The 17,427-nt window shown below is 32.3% G+C and overlaps 1 protein-coding gene across 1 annotated transcript in view; it reads left to right on the top strand.

Annotated features, from left to right (window-relative positions):
• Nucleotides 1-17,427, top strand: part of LOC140435687 (uncharacterized) — a 113,606-nt gene that overhangs the window by 11,043 nt on the left and 85,136 nt on the right. The window contains exons 2-4 of the mRNA XM_072524408.1: nucleotides 6,425-6,534; nucleotides 10,204-10,294; nucleotides 16,835-17,020. Coding sequence (XP_072380509.1) covers nucleotides 6,425-6,534; nucleotides 10,204-10,294; nucleotides 16,835-17,020 — 387 coding nt within the window. The remainder of the gene's footprint in view (nucleotides 1-6,424; nucleotides 6,535-10,203; nucleotides 10,295-16,834; nucleotides 17,021-17,427) is intronic.

Raw genomic sequence — 17,427 nt, 5'->3', positions numbered from 1 at the left:
AAGACAAATACATGCCATGATGACAGTAAAATTCTCCTGTTAGTGATTCCATAGTAAATTATGAGGGAAAAACCAGGAAAAAAACCTCATAATACTATCCCGACATGGTAAGTATCTGATCTTGCATTTATTTTACCTTCAATAAATACCAAATTCCGATTTTATATGTTTGTTATTTAAAAAATATAAATGATGTATTCTCTATATGTTACTGACTTACCAATACTGGTATTTTCTTTTTAATAACTTCCTCTTTCAATATGGGTAACCAGATCCTACTACATTCTGCCGAGGAATTCGCGACACAATTGGTCTCATTTAGCATAATTAGAGCCGCTTCTTTGATTTTTCTCTTTTTACCATCCGTTTCTTTTAGGACTATATTTGAATCATTCCATTGAACCCTATGTTCATTATCCCATGCATGTTTACATATTTGAGATCTATCAAATTCTCTATTTTTAATATAGGATTGATGTTCACTTATTCTAACATTTAATGGCCTTGATGTTTCACCTAAATAAAACTGATTGCATTCACAAGGTATTTTATAAATGCAATTCTTTGTCCTTTCTTGTTCATTGTTAGGTTTGGTTTTGGACAAAATAGATCTCAATGTGTTTGTTGTTTTGAATGTTGTTGAAATGTTGAATTTATTTCCTATCCTTTTAAGCTTTTCCGATAATCCTTTTATATATGGTATTGTTATTTTCCTCGTATTATCCCTTGTATATGTTGTAGGATCTCGTTCTAAGTTGTTTTGTTCTATTCGATCTATTGTTGAAAATTCCTTATTTATAAACGATAAAGGATAATCATTTTTTAATAAAACAGATGTTAACAAATGTTTCTCCTCCAAGAACGAATTTTGGTTAGAACAAGTAATTTTGGCTCTATCGTATAAGGATTTAATAATTCCCTTTTTAATATTAATATTGTGATTTGATTTGAAATTTAAATATCTGTTGGTGTGTGTTGGTTTTCTATACACCTGAGTTTCGTATCCAGTATCGTTCTTAGAGATTAAAACATCCAGAAAAGGTAATGTGTTATTATATTCCTTTTCCATGGTAAATGTTATTGTCTCTTCTTTATCGTTTATATCATTTAGGAATGTGTCTAACAACTCTGATCCATGAGGCCATATTGAGAATACATCATCTACATATCTCCACCATACTGAGGGTTTTAAATTTTGTTTAGAAATAATATTTGTTTCAAAATCTTCCATAAATATATCGGCTAATAATGGAGATAAACTAGAGCCCATTGCTAGTCCAAAACTTTGTTTATAGAATTCATTATTTAGTTGAAAATATGTATTATCAGTACATACTGTTATTAACTCCATTATAGCTGATATATTTAGTCTTGTTCTAGTTGCCAATGTATCATCACTCTCTAATTTTGTCTTGACTATATTTAAAGTCTTATCTAATGGCACATTCGTAAATAAACTATTTATGTCAAAACTTACTAAAGTATTATTTGAATTAAATTCAATATTTGATAATTTATTTAAAAAATGTTGTGTATTTTTTATAAATGTGTCATTTTTATTTGCAATTGGTTTTAAAATATTTATGAAAGATTTTGAAACAAATATTATTTCTAAACAAAATAGGGTTCAATGGAATGATTCAAATATAGTCCTAAAAGAAACGGATGGTAAAAAGAGAAAAATCAAAGAAGCGGCTCTAATTATGCTAAATGAGACCAATTGTGTCGCGAATTCCTCGGCAGAATGTAGTAGGATCTGGTTACCCATATTGAAAGAGGAAGTTATTAAAAAGAAAATACCAGTATTGGTAAGTCAGTAACATATAGAGAATACATCATTTATATTTTTTAAATAACAAACATATAAAATCGGAATTTGGTATTTATTGAAGGTAAAATAAATGCAAGATCAGATACTTACCATGTCGGGATAGTATTATGAGGTTTTTTTCCTGGTTTTTCCCTCATAATTTACTATGGAATCACTAACAGGAGAATTTTACTGTCATCATGGCATGTATTTGTCTTTTTAAAGACGAATTACATGTTATGATCTTTTCTGACGGATATTCTCAAGTTAAAGTTGATTTCATGTAATCGAATGAACTATCTTATAAGTAAAGTCGTCCCAGGAACGCAACTCAACAATATTGGCAATATCATTTTAAAGTCGTCTACTTTAAAATGTATAATGTATGTCTGAATTGTCAATATAGATGAGTCAGATAAAATTAAATTAATAGAAGAATTTTTCACTAAGTAACAAAAACAAAATTTGTTTAATTTACTAATGTTTGTATTTTGAGAACGATTTCCGAAGTGGAAATTGAAACGTCAATAAACGTATTTTAACCTTTAATTGTGGCTTATTCCCAGTTAAATAGTAATTAATTTAAAATGCCACAAGAAAATAGCTTCAGAACAATAACCACATTTTTCTTTCATTCTTTGGTTTTTACTGACAGGTTTGTCGCCCAAATTTATCATATTCTTTAAATTTACCGCTCTGTTGCACTAGAGGTTGGTAATTCGCCCTGCTGATCTGTCATATTTTGACCTCAAGGCCACTGTCTTTTCTCGTTGTTTGGCGTGGGTTCTACTTGTTGCTTCCATTTAACCGGCAGCAGCTAAGAAACTAAGAGTGGTAACCTCATTATATTTTTAAATATTACTATATTTTAATCTTAATCAATTTAATAATGTTACCTAAAGTTAAAATTAAATTTAACTAATAATATACTGTTGGAAGTGCATCTTATGATCTTGTTAGTTCTCTGCAAATTAATGTTCTTTACTTAAGCTTTTTTACATAATTTTTATATACATGAACAATTACCACATGGTCTTTTGCTATGCTAAGTTTGAGTTAATTTGTAAACTGTATTTAGTTTCAATTAATTGTGTATACAACAATGATACAACATAATCTTATAATGTAAATTGTAGTAAGCCTCTTTACATATTTAATATTATTGACTGCTACATGTCTTTTTGAGGTAACCCACTTATAATAACTTTTCTATAGATGTTTGGTTTCTCATATTGTTTATGATGAACTGATAATGAAACGTCTTCAATAAATAGATGAAGTAGCCACCTTCTTAGTCTTTTAGGTATAAAAGGTCATTAACATCATTAACACCTAAATTAATACAAACACTAAAGGTTATTGACAATATAAAAATAGCAACAAAGAACATCAAAACTATTTCATCTTTATATTCTAAAACTAAATATCCTATAGACAAATTTGAAAACACGAATTTAGTATACAGCATTAGTTGTACTCAGTGTGAGGCTGAATATGTTGGTGAGACCGGAAGAAATCTTTCAAATCGCATTATTTCTCACAAAAGTGATTGCAGAATTCAAAAACCATCTTGTGCTTTGGCAGAACATGTAATCGATAAAGACCATATTATGGATTTTGATAACATTAAAATTTTATGTAGTGAAAGTAATAAATTTAAAAGGACTTTTTTGGAAATGGTTTGTATTAGCAAAAGTGATAATAGTTTAAACAAAAGATCAGAGATTCAAAATTTAAGCAAAATTTATAATTATATTCTTTCTTTATAATTTATATATAAAACTTGTAAAATGTCATATTTAATTCTCCATATATCTGTTACATTCTTTCAGACATCTGTCAACGGTGAATAAATCTTCTTCTTTTTGTTACTAAACAAAAAAGAATGTTTAAACGAAATTTTACTTTTGGCAATATAATTGTCAAAAATAAAAATTTTATGGTGGTATTTATGACATTGAGGCTATTTGTAATTGGTTGCTATTTGAACTTATTTATAAATTCAATTATTTTTGTATTAAAAAAATGTTGTCAAAATTATAAAAATTTTCATAGAAACATTTATTGGATTAAAGCATTTTTGTATTAAATATTTTGAAGATGTAAGAAGTAATTTTTACTTACTAAACTAATTTTTATGTGGTAAGTTAACAAAAATTGTTTTTTCTTTTTAGTGCAACCTTGTAAGTATTTTGTCTTTTTTAGCTCTTGATAATAATTGTAAACACAATTGAAAGCTCGAGAATAAAAAAATAACCAATAGCCCTTTTATTGACTCCAACCCATCCAAAACAGTTATATATTTGTTCCAAACGAGTCACAAGTACTTCTTTTTTCTTATTCTTGTATATATATATATATATATATATATATATATATATATATATATATATATATATATATATAATACAACAGTTCCGGACAGTTAATACGTAATTAACAATTAATACTGATGTGGGTTAATTATAATATGCATAAAATAATCTTTTTCAATTTCCGAAACCTATTTAAAATATCATTAAATAAACGTTTGTTACGTTTCTGTAAAACTTATAGTTTTATTATGTAGCAGTCAAATTAAAGTTGCAACTAAAAACAATTTTTATATAAAAAGTTGCCTATTAAAATTTGGATAATGATGGATCTTTAGACATTTGCGTCATATATCATAAATCAAATTACCATTCTAATTATTATTCCTAAGATACTAAGACAGACTGTAACAATATATATATATATATATATATATATATATATATATATACATATATATATATATATATATATATATATATATATATATATATATATATTAGAAGTAATTATTTCGACCAAAAAATAATTTATAAATACGTTCAAATTATCGGGTGTAGTGGTCTATAATAAAAATCTTTCTTTTTTCTAAATTACTCAATATTTCGCTATTTATTTAAAAGCTTCCTCAGGAGTAAACTAAAAACAATTTGAACATTACAAAAAATGGCGTACAAATACATTTTAAAACACTTACAGAATTTAAAAGATTTCGCAAATAAAAACTGACATTGAAGTATTTGAAATATTGAATGTCAAGATTAAATTGTCTTAAGCACGTTCGTTACAGCTATACGATAAAAAATTAAAATTATTTCAAATATAAAAATAAAAATAACAATAAAAGAAAAGTTAGAAGAATAATATTTATTTGATGAATTATTAAGGTTAGTTGTTATTAAGATGAATGTTGGCTATTTTTAATATTTATAAATTTTGTTCAATATGTTACAATATATGTTACTTAACTGTCCAGTGTCCGTTTTATAATTTAAAGTGTTTTTATTTTTATTAATGTAATACATTTCAAGAAATAATCTACTTTTGTAGTTATCAGTCTGTGCCAAAATGTGAGCTTTGTTATAGTCTAGCATATGACCAGTGTTTTCATAGTGTTCAACCACCGCGCAAGTATTTTTTCTCAAGCGGCAATCACTTTTATGTTGTGTGATGCGTTGTTTTAGCCATTGTGATGTTTGACCAACATAGCTATTTTGACATCCTAAACACGGTATTTCATAAACGACATTACTTTTATATAAGGTTGGTACTGGGTCTTTGATTTTTGAAAATAGTTGTTTGCTGTTCATGGTATTATATTTAGCTATACTATAATTTTCAAAAATCAAAGACCCAGTACCAACCTTATATAAAAGTAATGTCGTTTATGAAATACCGTGTTTAGGATGTCAAAATAGCTATATTGGTCAAACATCACAATGGCTAAAACAACGCATCACACAACATAAAAGTGATTGCCGCTTGAGAAAAAATACTTGCGCAGTGGTTGAACACTATGAAAACACTGGTCATATGCTAGACTATAACAAAGCTCACATTTTGGCACAGACTGATAACTACAAAAGTAGATTATTTCTTGAAATGTATTACATTAATAAAAATAAAATCACTTTAAATTATAAAACGGACACTGGAGGCCAACTCTGGGGCTGTACCAAAGCTAGTAATATACATATTATCCAGAGATTTCAAAACAAAATACTGGGGAACATTCTTGATGCTCTTTGGTATATCCCTAACAACAACCTCCACCAGGACCTGGGTATGGATGGAAACTGTGACCGAAGTAATCAAGAGAACAACAGCAAGTCACAAGCAGAGGCTGTATAGTCATTTGAATGTCATGGCAATACAGCTTCTTGACACTAAACTAAATAGAAGACTCATAAAAACAAAACCATTGGAATTAGTGTAAGTGTGTAACAGTTTAGTGTAAAAAGCACAGTATAGTGCTGTGAAGTTATTGCATGTTAGTTGTAGTGCATTAGTTGATAGATAAAATAAGATAAGCTACAGGGTAAGCCCTTAGATTTAAGTATTTGCTGTCTATTAAGTTAGGTCAAAAAATAACTGATAATTGGTCATTTCTGATCAGATAGCAGTATACAAACACCGTACAGGTGTTATACAAAAACATTCAGTTATTGGAGTATGTTTTTCACTTTATTTATTTTCCTCTTATTTCTGTTGTTAATATTATCTATTCATAACGTTTACCAAATTCGTAGAAACGTTATATAATTGGACTGCAACATTTATTAAAATAATGTTTATTTTCAGCTTCATTATTTATGAGAGATCGAATCAGAGCAAAGGAATTTTTTCCCATTTACAAAGAGTGGTCCTTAGGAGTCGCTGTTGTTAACGTTATACATCCTGACGATATCGAGGTAATAAAATATATTTTTATCCAAAATAACTGGGCGAGTGTTTTGTGTAAATTTGTGTTGCATAATTTTAAGTTTTCGTAGGTTGTATTGTATTATGTAACGACATAAACAATAATTATAGTTCAATAATTAATTGAAAAAAGGACTCATTGGCAAGATTCAAATGTTAAGATGCGATCTGACAGAACGTGGAGTAGCGTTCTTCATAGGCGAAGAGAAATAGAAAATACATAATAGAAGAAGATAAAATTTAAAAACGTAAACCAACCCAACGTGAAATATCCTTTTTACCCACAATATTTGTAGTTTACAATCCCTGGGATAGGGCAAAACTGTCTATTTATTGCGATTGCTTCCACTCCGGTTGTTTGTCGGTAAAATAACACGGTTCAAAGGAATTTGCAAGCTGATGTATAGCACGTACTTACCCCATTAGACATTTCAATATGGTAAGGGACATGTACGGTCAGTGTCGTGGCAATTTTACTATGGATGGAGAGGTCTAACTACTGGACTACTGGAAGTTGTGCTGCAATTTTTATCATTGCATACCAACTTTCTAAAATTTTTAGCGGAAACATTGGTGGACAAAACTAATCTAAACCCTGTTCTCGATGGAACACGCTTCATTGGGGTCGTTTTTAAAAAGTAAATATTTGTCAATTTCTTACTAAAATGAGGTGCCAACCGTGATCTCTCTTCTTTTCAATGTATATATTTTCTGTCCCTCTTTGCCGACGTCAACCAACAAAGAGCACCTTTCCACGAGCTGTCTGAAGGTGCAGTCTGAGGGCGGCATCTCACAGCTCGTTCATCAGTGTTCTGGGTAAAAATCTTAGTAAATTTACCACGACACTGACCGGATCTCACCTAGCCGCGTTCGAAAGATTAAACATACGGTGCATAATCTTCGGATTGTCTTTTGAACCACGTCGATTTACCGGCAAGCACGCACCGGACATAAATAGATAGTTTTGCCTTAACCTAGGGATCGTAAACCACAAATATTGAGAAGAAATACGGTATTCCACGTTGTATTGGTTCCCGTCTTTATATTTTGCCCTTTTCTATTACGTATTTTCTATTTCACCCCACGTTCTGTCTGATCGCACCTTTGGACGATCAACTGCTGAAAAATTCCACACTTCCAGCGGTGTCGTTATTTTAATATTTTTTAAGATTGAATTATTTTATGAAAAGTTAATTCCATCGTGATATCTTTGTAGCTATTTAGGTCATTTTGTGAATCTCTAAGTCTTTCCTGACTATTACAGCAATATATGTACGTGCCTTTATACGAATAATGATGAATTTACATAAATTTATTTTTAAATTCACACATATCCGATAAGAATGAGTCATTTTATGTCTTTATCATCGCATAAACACAACAACCAGCTTTTTTCTACTGTCAAAAAGGCAGTATGAGATGCGACAACGTCCGTAAAACTTATAATATTACTACCGAATTTTTACTTGTCTTAGTAATTAAATTTTCGTTGATTGTTCAAACTTGAAAAATAATCCGTTGTTATTTATTATTTTTTGAGAACTACTTAGGGGATAAATGGTTAATAGGCAATATTGTACGTTATTGGTCTTTTTGTTTAGTAGTGTGCCCTTTTTTTCCGGCTTTATAGAGGCGGTGTCTGTAGTCTTCAAAAAACATCTCAGTCCAGGACGCCGCCTGACCTTCCTGCTAAACTAGACCCTCCTCTGTCATCCAGCGATCAGGAAGCGGAATGGCCGCTGAAAGGCCGGCATCACTTCCGAAGCACTACATTCATTCATCCACAGACTGTCAGCAAGGACGCTCACTGTCTCGTTCCAGGTAGCGCGTGAAAGACCCTCATCGCTCCTAGTACGGCATCATTCCCAGACGGCCATTTCCTCATTCCCCACAGTCTGACTCACGCCTATCTAACTCATACAGTATGACCCACTTCTCTAGCTTCAACTTCCAGCATCTTTCACTCTTACCCTTGCCGTTGGTCCAGCTGTCTTTCTTCCTCTTCCTTTTTCTTGATAACTGCATGGATATAGTTGTGTATACTAGTCCAACTTGATTTATTTTAAATCATTCCCTCAATCATTTCTCTCATTGTAACAAAATTCACACGAATTTTTCTTTCCATTCTGTTTCTTTCTACTATCTATCTGTTGCACTCTAGCATCATATGTGTCACAGTGTCTGATTGTCAACAGTATAGAGGTAGGCCCCAAAACATCCGTTGCCCGTGAGCACCTGCGTTAGGAAATAATCCAGTCGCCTGTGGCCACAGTAGACCCAATCTCTTATGTTCGGGATCAGCATCTTTGTCCACTCTGCCACATTCTCTGTATTGTTCCCCTCTTCTTGCCATATTTCAATTGACCTTTTCCTTTCCTGTCTTCTCTCGGCCATAGTAAGGTTTAGGTTTCTTCTCCCATAGAGCTGTTTTCTTTTCACCGCCGAATCATCCAACTGAACACATCCAGTGATGGTCCACAAGGCTGCCGCAGACAGAGTCCTGTAGGCGCATGCCACTCGCAACAGACCGGTTGCATCCACTCGTGTCATGAGCCTCCTATAGACTGTTATCTCTACCCCCCCGCCTTAGACTGGTGCCGCGTAGAGGACGAAACACAAGCCATGTAAGGCCCTCCTCTTTTCGGATTTAGGTCCCCTAATGTTCATTATTCTTCCCAACGCAGCCGCACTATTCGCAGCCTTCCGGGCCACGTCCCGCACGTGCTCTCCTCATTTTTCATTTTTATGTAATATCACTCCTAGGTACTTTACGTGTTTCTTGGGTGTTAGATATGCCCTTGCACATTGTAATTCCACACTTTGCCTATTTCTTTTCTTCTTCAGAATGATGACTTCAGTTTTCTCTGTCGCAAGCTTCATTCCGTGCTGGAATGAAGGACGCTATACGCTCTCCGATTTCACAGTTCATAATCCCGTCATATGCCAGATTCCATAGCGTCGGGCCCAAGACAGATCCCTGGGGAACCCCGGCCATCACGTCGACGATCGTGCCCTCCTCCACCATAATCCTTCTCTCGGACACATACTCCGCCATCATATTCATCAGGTAACCAGGATATTCTCTCTCCTCCATTGCCATCATTACCTCGTTCCACTGCAGCGTATTGAATACATTCCTAATATCGAACAACATCAGCGCCGCCTAGTGATGTTTATCTCCAGTAGTGTGACCTGTGAAGCTTTATTGGATTTAACGCCTTTTGTTGTGATATCCTCGACTAGTTGGATATATCAATTTATATATTGATAAAAATTCCATCACAACTTCGTTAGACCACTGTAAAAATCGATTTGTGAAATAATGCGACCAAAATTATTTGTTCTTAAAAAGAAAAGGTATTCGAAATAATTCCGTCTTAAATACTCTTGTATGAGGTATATGACCGGCATGCCATTTACGTCTTAAAAATTGGTAGCTAAAATTATTCTAACCACATTATCTTTTGAACGCTGAATATCGACTAAGATCTGTCCTTCGACACTTTATATTAAAATTATTGGTATTACCATTAGTAGATTCGGTTATATGTTTGCGTCACCCTCCTTATTTTCATGTTGTACTATATATAAGTAAATTTAATTAATATAATTAATTAATTATTAATATAATATAATTACATGAATAAATTACATTTTAGTTGGTGACCACCAATGCAAAAAGTATAACTAAAAGTTTTATTTACCATTTTCTGCATCCATGGCTGGGCAATGGTATTCTAACAAGTACAGGTAAAGTATTATTGAAATCATGTATATCATATATAGTTCGTCCCAAACCCTTCTTTCAGTGCGTCATAGTTGATCGAATTCTCTCTAACACATTAAGCTAGAAGTGACCAGAAAAAACGTGAGTCTGTGATTATTATACATAAAACTTAGAAAATTATTTATCCTAAGCTAATTCTACTTACGGATGTATAATTGGTTGGAGTTTAGAATACGCTAAATAGATATCCAATCAATGATGCGCATAAATATAATTTGACGCAGATTGTCTCGATCGTTACAGTATTTTCACAATGTCAGCACAATGTCAACTGATAAAATGATAATTGTCATTCCAGGTTAGTATTATCAGAAATTTTACAGTGAAAATTTAATTTTGTATTTATTGTCATAAAAATATTTTATATGCCGCAATAAATCGAGAACGAACAAAGACTAATATTAAAATTATTAAATTATTTTCAATTAGAAAAAGAGAGATTACGATCCTGCAACTGTCAAATTTAACTAAAATGTCATGCAATAATTCTCGACATTCTTAAAATCCTATATGACGTCAAAATTAGTGACGCACTGAAAGAAGAGTTTGGGACAGACTGTAAGTATTTTTTATACTAGTTGTTATGCAAGTGACATTAGACATTATGTCGCACTAATTTGCGTAAACTTTCTTTTCATAATAGCCACATGGATTGATTGTTCTACGTTTGGTATTTAAGTCCATTCACGAATGTTTTTAAGCCAAGACACCTGTCTCTTTTTCTACACCTCTACGGCCTACTATTTTGCTTTTAAGGATCAGTTGTAGTATTCTATATCGATTTTCCCAAAATATATATCAAATATAAGACATTCTAACAGTCGCGTGTAAGAGTTTTTAGTAAATTGTAGCTTTGTTGACCCTCATTACTTTCTCGTTAGTTTTCTTTGCCGTCCAAGGTATCTTTTCCAACATCCGTCTATAAATCCACATTTCTAATGTTTTAATTCGGTTCATGACCAAATGTACCACTTTCCAAAATCTTGGTCAGATATTACCCGAATCCCTAAACCTCAAAAACCGAAAACAGGAAGTTAAAAAAACTACTTATACCGGAGCAAAACTGCTCGTCAAAATAGATCAACGACGGATAACCCAGTTGATCTTAAATCCGAAGCTCACGAAGCACTCACTAACAAACAATACTGTCTAGCTGTTTTCTGCAATATATCCAAAGCCTACGATTGCACATGTAGATATGGTATAATAAAATAGCTTCACTCCTGGGGTATTAATGGAAAATTCCTAAAATTTATTCAAAATTTTCTTTAACTCAGAACTTTTAAGGTATCTGCAAATGGAACACTATCATCAACTCAAATCCAGGAAAACGGAGTTCCTCAATGATCGATGTTAAGTGTAACTTTATTTCTTGTTGCAATTAACGATATCTTGGAATAATGTCAATAACCAGTTAAAGGAAGACTGCGCGCAGACGATTTGGTTCTCCTACCAAGAGGCACAAATCTAGAATTCACTAATGAAACTCGCTTCTCTAATGAAAAAACAAGATGCTTGCTCTTCTCAAAAAAGCGAAAAGAGGATAATGCAATTTTAACATTGAATGGTAAGAATCTGATCTTTATAAAAGAAATAAAATTCCTCGGTCTTACATTTGACAAAACATTGATTTGGAAAAGTCACATTAAAAATCTAAAAGGTACTTGACAGCAAAGCATTAATATTTTGAAGACACTGTCGATCATCACCTGGGGCAACGATACGGCAACTCTTCTACGAATCTTTTCATCCTTAGTTCGATCCAAAATTGACTACGGCTAAGTGGTATATAGCTCAGCCAAGAAATCTGTTCTTACAGAACTAGATGTAATTTAAAATACGGGACTGCGAGTCGCTTTGGGTACCTTTTTTTAAGAGATTTTTTAAGTTTGTCGTTTGCTTGTAAAGTTCTATCCTCTCCAGATAACCCAGTCTACCATAACGTTCATGACAAGCGTTTCAGATATTACTTCTCATCTCACCCTCAATGCCATCCTCCTTTTTATAAATGAATTAACCGATTACTTCATAAATACAGCATAATATTCCCGATAATATACCATCCTTCCGAAAACCCTACTACTCCATGGACTGTAAATAAACCACCAGTGACTATTGATCTATCAAAATTTACTAAACATGAATCTCCACCAGCCATATTAATAAACTGCTTCAAAGATATTCTGGATAGATTTAGCGACTACCGACAGATCTACACAGATGAATCAAAAACAACGGAAGGAGTGGTGGTAGCCATTTTCTCTAATACGCATAATGCTAAATTTAAGTTGCATAACAACTGGAATGTCTCTAATGCAGGACTATACGCAATCCTTAAAGCTCTAAAATTCATTAACAAAGTGATTTAAAATTGTGTTTAAAAAGCATAGTTAGTTCTGCGTGGCAAAACAAATGGTTGCAGTGTTCCGAAAAACTAGTCATCTTTACTCGACTTCGACTTGGTCACACCCGCCATACACATCTTTACCGAATCACAAGAGACAACCCCCCCATACTGCAATAAGTGTCAAACCAACAGTACAGTAAAACATTTTAACCGAATGTCAAATTTTCCAGGAAATGAGAACTCAACCTTCCCAGCGATATAAGCGAGCTTCTTAGAGACAATAATCATCTAAACAACAATATAAAGTTTTTAACGACTATAGGCATAAAAGATATTTAAATTAAAATCTAGTTTGTATCACAAATTGCATATATCAATCTTCTTTCATGTTAGTATGTAATTAATATACTAACCTTTCTTTGTTTTATTATGTATTTCCCATTGTTGTCGTCTATAACCTCAGTGGTTCGGACGACATTAAATAAATAAATAAAAAAAAATTCGGTTCATGCTTGATACTTTTAGGGCCCACACTTCTGCTTTATACAAGAGTATATACCAAAGATCGCACTTATTCATTATTTGTCTTAGTTCTAAACTGAGATGGTTTTTCAAAGAAATATCTTCATTTTCAGAAAAGTATTTTTAGTCATTGCTATTATGCCTTTTATTTCTGTGTCTGGATCTAGTTGGTCCGTTATGATGGTTCTTAAATATTATGTAGTTTTGTGAACTTTTTCAACCAGGAGTCCATTTAATTAAAGCTCTGCATCTGGATGTGGTCATGTGGGCTACATATGGGTTTAAGATTAAATACGATTAATGATTTTGTTTTGTATGAACTGCTGACTGCAAAAAAACTAAATAATTGTGTAACCAATTAGAATCGTGAAATTTAGTATACATATTTGATTATAGCTTTATATACGATGCTGTAAATTAGTGATAAATAATTTAAATTATAATTGTATAATATTTACATTTTAATGTTTTGCAGAAATCTCATTTTTGCAGTTAACTGTAATCAAGTAAAAACAAAAAAAAATCAACAATCTTTCAATAAGATAAACACCAATTGCCAGAAAACATCTTTATTTGCCATTATAAACATAAAGTACCAGTTCTGTGAATCTTAAAGTAAAAATCTAGGAATGACAGTTTTCCTGTTATTTCCGAAGTGGACTTCCAAAGAGTAAACTCTCGTTAAATGCAAAACTATCACTTCTTCGGTTATTTTTCAAAGGCTAAACTTCTCAATACATATGACACCATTAACCCATTAATACCCACCGTATTTTATGTAATACGCGAGACACGAGTTACATATGTCGCCATCTACTAGACAGAAAAAAAGTAAACATTAGTTGTTTGCCCAATATAGATTACAGAGTAGATGTTAGAAGGTAACTGTTTATCTATAAGGGTGATTAGTTTTGTGCTTAAGTTTTCTTAGATTATATTATAGTTCACCGGTTGCATTTTAGGAGAGTTTTTAAGACTTTTTCGAATTATTTTGAAAAATCTTTTGTAGTGTTCAACTAGTAAGGCTTCTAAATATCATATAGTGACATACATAGTATTGAACTTTATACTGGTGAGTATTTTGACGGTCTTTAATTGTTGCGTATGATATATCATACGCTGGGAAATCGTGGTAACTAATCAATATTGTTTCTGTTTTAGAAAAAATGACGAAAAATATTATCCTAATAATCCCAAAGATGCAGAGGAATTGTTAAAAATATATGAAATTTAGAAGATGACGATACTTTGGCTCAGGAAATTGACTAGTGTAACGAAGTTCAACTCACGTTGCATTATCCAAATAACGGAAATAATCCTGACAGAGATGATACCGGAAGTGATGAGGAAAACCAGTTCAATTACACTTTTCAATGTATTTACCGAGGTACACTATCTCAAAGCATGGATATTTCAGCTGTTTCTCGAAAAAATATATCAATTGAGAAAACAGTGCTGTCAAATATAACTGTGGCTGAAACTCACGAATCAGGTAACAAAAAAAAAGGGAGGTTGCAGAAATTTCACAAGATTCTGAAAACAGAAAAAAATCTATGAAAAGAATCGATCGTAAGTGGGAAGAAAAAAAAAACTGGAAAAGGGAGTCATAAATGATATTTTTTCAAAAACAATATGGAACCCCATACACTAAATTAATGGAAAAAACAAAATTTGAAGCCAATCGATGTGTTTAAATTATTTTTTGATGAAAAATTCTTGGAATATCTTTGTAAAAAAACGGTAAAGCACGCTTCACAAAAATTCTGTCCTTTATGTTTGTCCGTTGATAATTTATATAAATACTTTGGCATCCTTATTCTCCCTGGATACCACCCATTGCCTTTTAGGAGAGTGTATTGGTAATGTTAAGGGGACTCTCACTCACATCTCGTTAGTAATGCTAGGAGTCGACACAGATTTGAACAGATTCATAGATTTTTACACTTTAATGATAATTCGTTGTACCAACAAATCAATAAAGCGTTCACAGTTCAACCCCTAATTGACCATCTAAATAAACGTTTTCATCATTACCTCCAGCCAGTGAACGGAAGATTCTCAGTGGACAAAGCCATGGAGCCGTATAATGGACATCATTCAATGAGGCAGTTTATTTGAGAAAAACCCATCCGTTACGGATATAAATTCTGGTGCGTTGCGACCAATAAAGGTTACCTTGCAAAATTTCATCCCTATACTGGAAGTGGAGATACATTACAATGTAACTCGTTAGGAGTTCCGTAACCGAAAAGCTGGGTTTTTACCACAAAAATCTGTTATCTATACTGATAATTTTTTTACATTTTTACCTTTACTGACAAGGTTGAGAGATCAAAATGATACACTGTATCTGCAGAATTAGAAAAGACAGGATTGAAAGAGAAATCCACTCAAAGAAATAAAAAAACATTCGTGGAACTTCCCACGCTTTACATAGAGAAGAACATCAGCTCACTCTTGTTCGCTGGAATGACAATAATGAAGTTACTATGACAACTAATATTTCAGCTCCAGAAATATTTACTACAGGAAACTGTATCAGATGGTCAAGAAAAGAAAATTATAGCGGTCCCTCAACCAAACGTTTTGCAAATGTATAACAAGGGAATGGGTCGTATAGACTTATTCGATAAGCTAAGAGGTTTATATAGAATTCGATCTAAAAAATGGTATTGGGCGATATTTAGATTTTGCTTGAATGGGACAATAGTCAACATGTGGCTTCTTTACCACAACATTGAGGCAATTTCTTTATTAGAATTTTACAGGCGAATTATGGAGGCCCTGCTGACAACTCCAGATATTCCAACGCCACGTGGAGTACGTCCAAAATCTTCAAAACATGTTGCTGACGAAATTCGTTTGGATAATGGGGGTCATTTGGTGAACAAAATTAAAAAACAACGAAGGTGTGGCAAATGTAGCAATGTGTACACAATATCGATGCATTAAATGTAATGTAAGACTTCATCCAGAGCAATGTTTTGTCATATATCACGCGTTGTAAAAATTTGAAAATAAATAATGTTTTATGAAATACTGTGTCCTTCATTATACAGCGTATGATAAATCATACGTCAAAAAAAAAGACAGTTACAAAGAAAAAACATTGCACATTTCTATTAAAAACAACCTCTCTTTATTTCATTCAGAAGTTTTGATTTCGTTTTAAAATAAAAATTTAATTTTGGGCATTAATGGGTTAATGAACTCGCAGCATTAACGCCAGGTTTCTTTCTATCATATTTCATGTGATGGTATGTTGAAATTTGAAATCTTATTTTTCTTTCCTTGGGTACTTTTATTCCAAGTGATGATTTACGAAGACACGTTTTTATAATAAAGTGGCCACCACTTAATGAACTCGAGCAAAGCATCGTGTCTCAGAAGATATAGTCGAAATTTCTACGGGTTTTTAGAAGCACTCATTGTCACATTAAGAATTTCTTCTACCAGGTAAAAACTGTCAATTTTTTTAGCTTTCTCTTGAGCAGTATGAAGCTTCGTGTTAGTCTACTGGACCATCTTTTATTTTAAAATTTTTACTCAATATCTCTTCAGGAAACTTTGGTTTCAAGCAATCAACAAAAACTTTTCAACTAATCATTTTTAATCTTAACCTTTAATATTCTAGGATCTGCATGGCACAAGAGGAGGAAGATACTTACTCCAGCATTCCACATGGATATTCTTCATCAGTTTGTGGAAGTATTCAACAAAGAAACTACATTTTTAGTTGAAAGATTAAAGAAAGTATGTGATGCACCTTATCTAAATCTTGCGGAGCATATAACAGATTTTACATTATTTTCAGTTGCAGGTAAATGCTTTTGTAGGGTAAACATTTCCTTTTAGTTCAAACTTGACATTAGTACTAGTGCTTTTCAGAAAGTGTATATAAAAACAGTTAATTCTTGTTACTTTTTACTTTATTATTTAGAAATACTTGTCAGTTAACACATTTTTCGATCTACTAAAATTATCATCTAATAATTATGGTCGTTTTATGAAAATAATAGGTTGGACTCTACTGATGATACGTATTATTACCGTTACTGATCTAATCTAAGGTCGCGTAAGAGAATCAAAATGCCAATTATAAAAATATAAAAGACAAAAACATTTAAGCGGGTTTGATAACCACTGATTTTTCTCTTGGTCTTTTGTCTTTTTCACAATATATTCGTACATCACAAAACTAGTAACAAACCATAGAAGAAAGCGAAA

Source organism: Diabrotica undecimpunctata, chromosome 3 (genome assembly GCF_040954645.1).
Source record: "Diabrotica undecimpunctata isolate CICGRU chromosome 3, icDiaUnde3, whole genome shotgun sequence".
NCBI classification, from domain to species: domain Eukaryota; kingdom Metazoa; phylum Arthropoda; class Insecta; order Coleoptera; family Chrysomelidae; genus Diabrotica; species Diabrotica undecimpunctata.
Note: the sequence above shows the minus strand (reverse complement) of the source record. Positions and strands in the feature narration are given on the sequence as shown.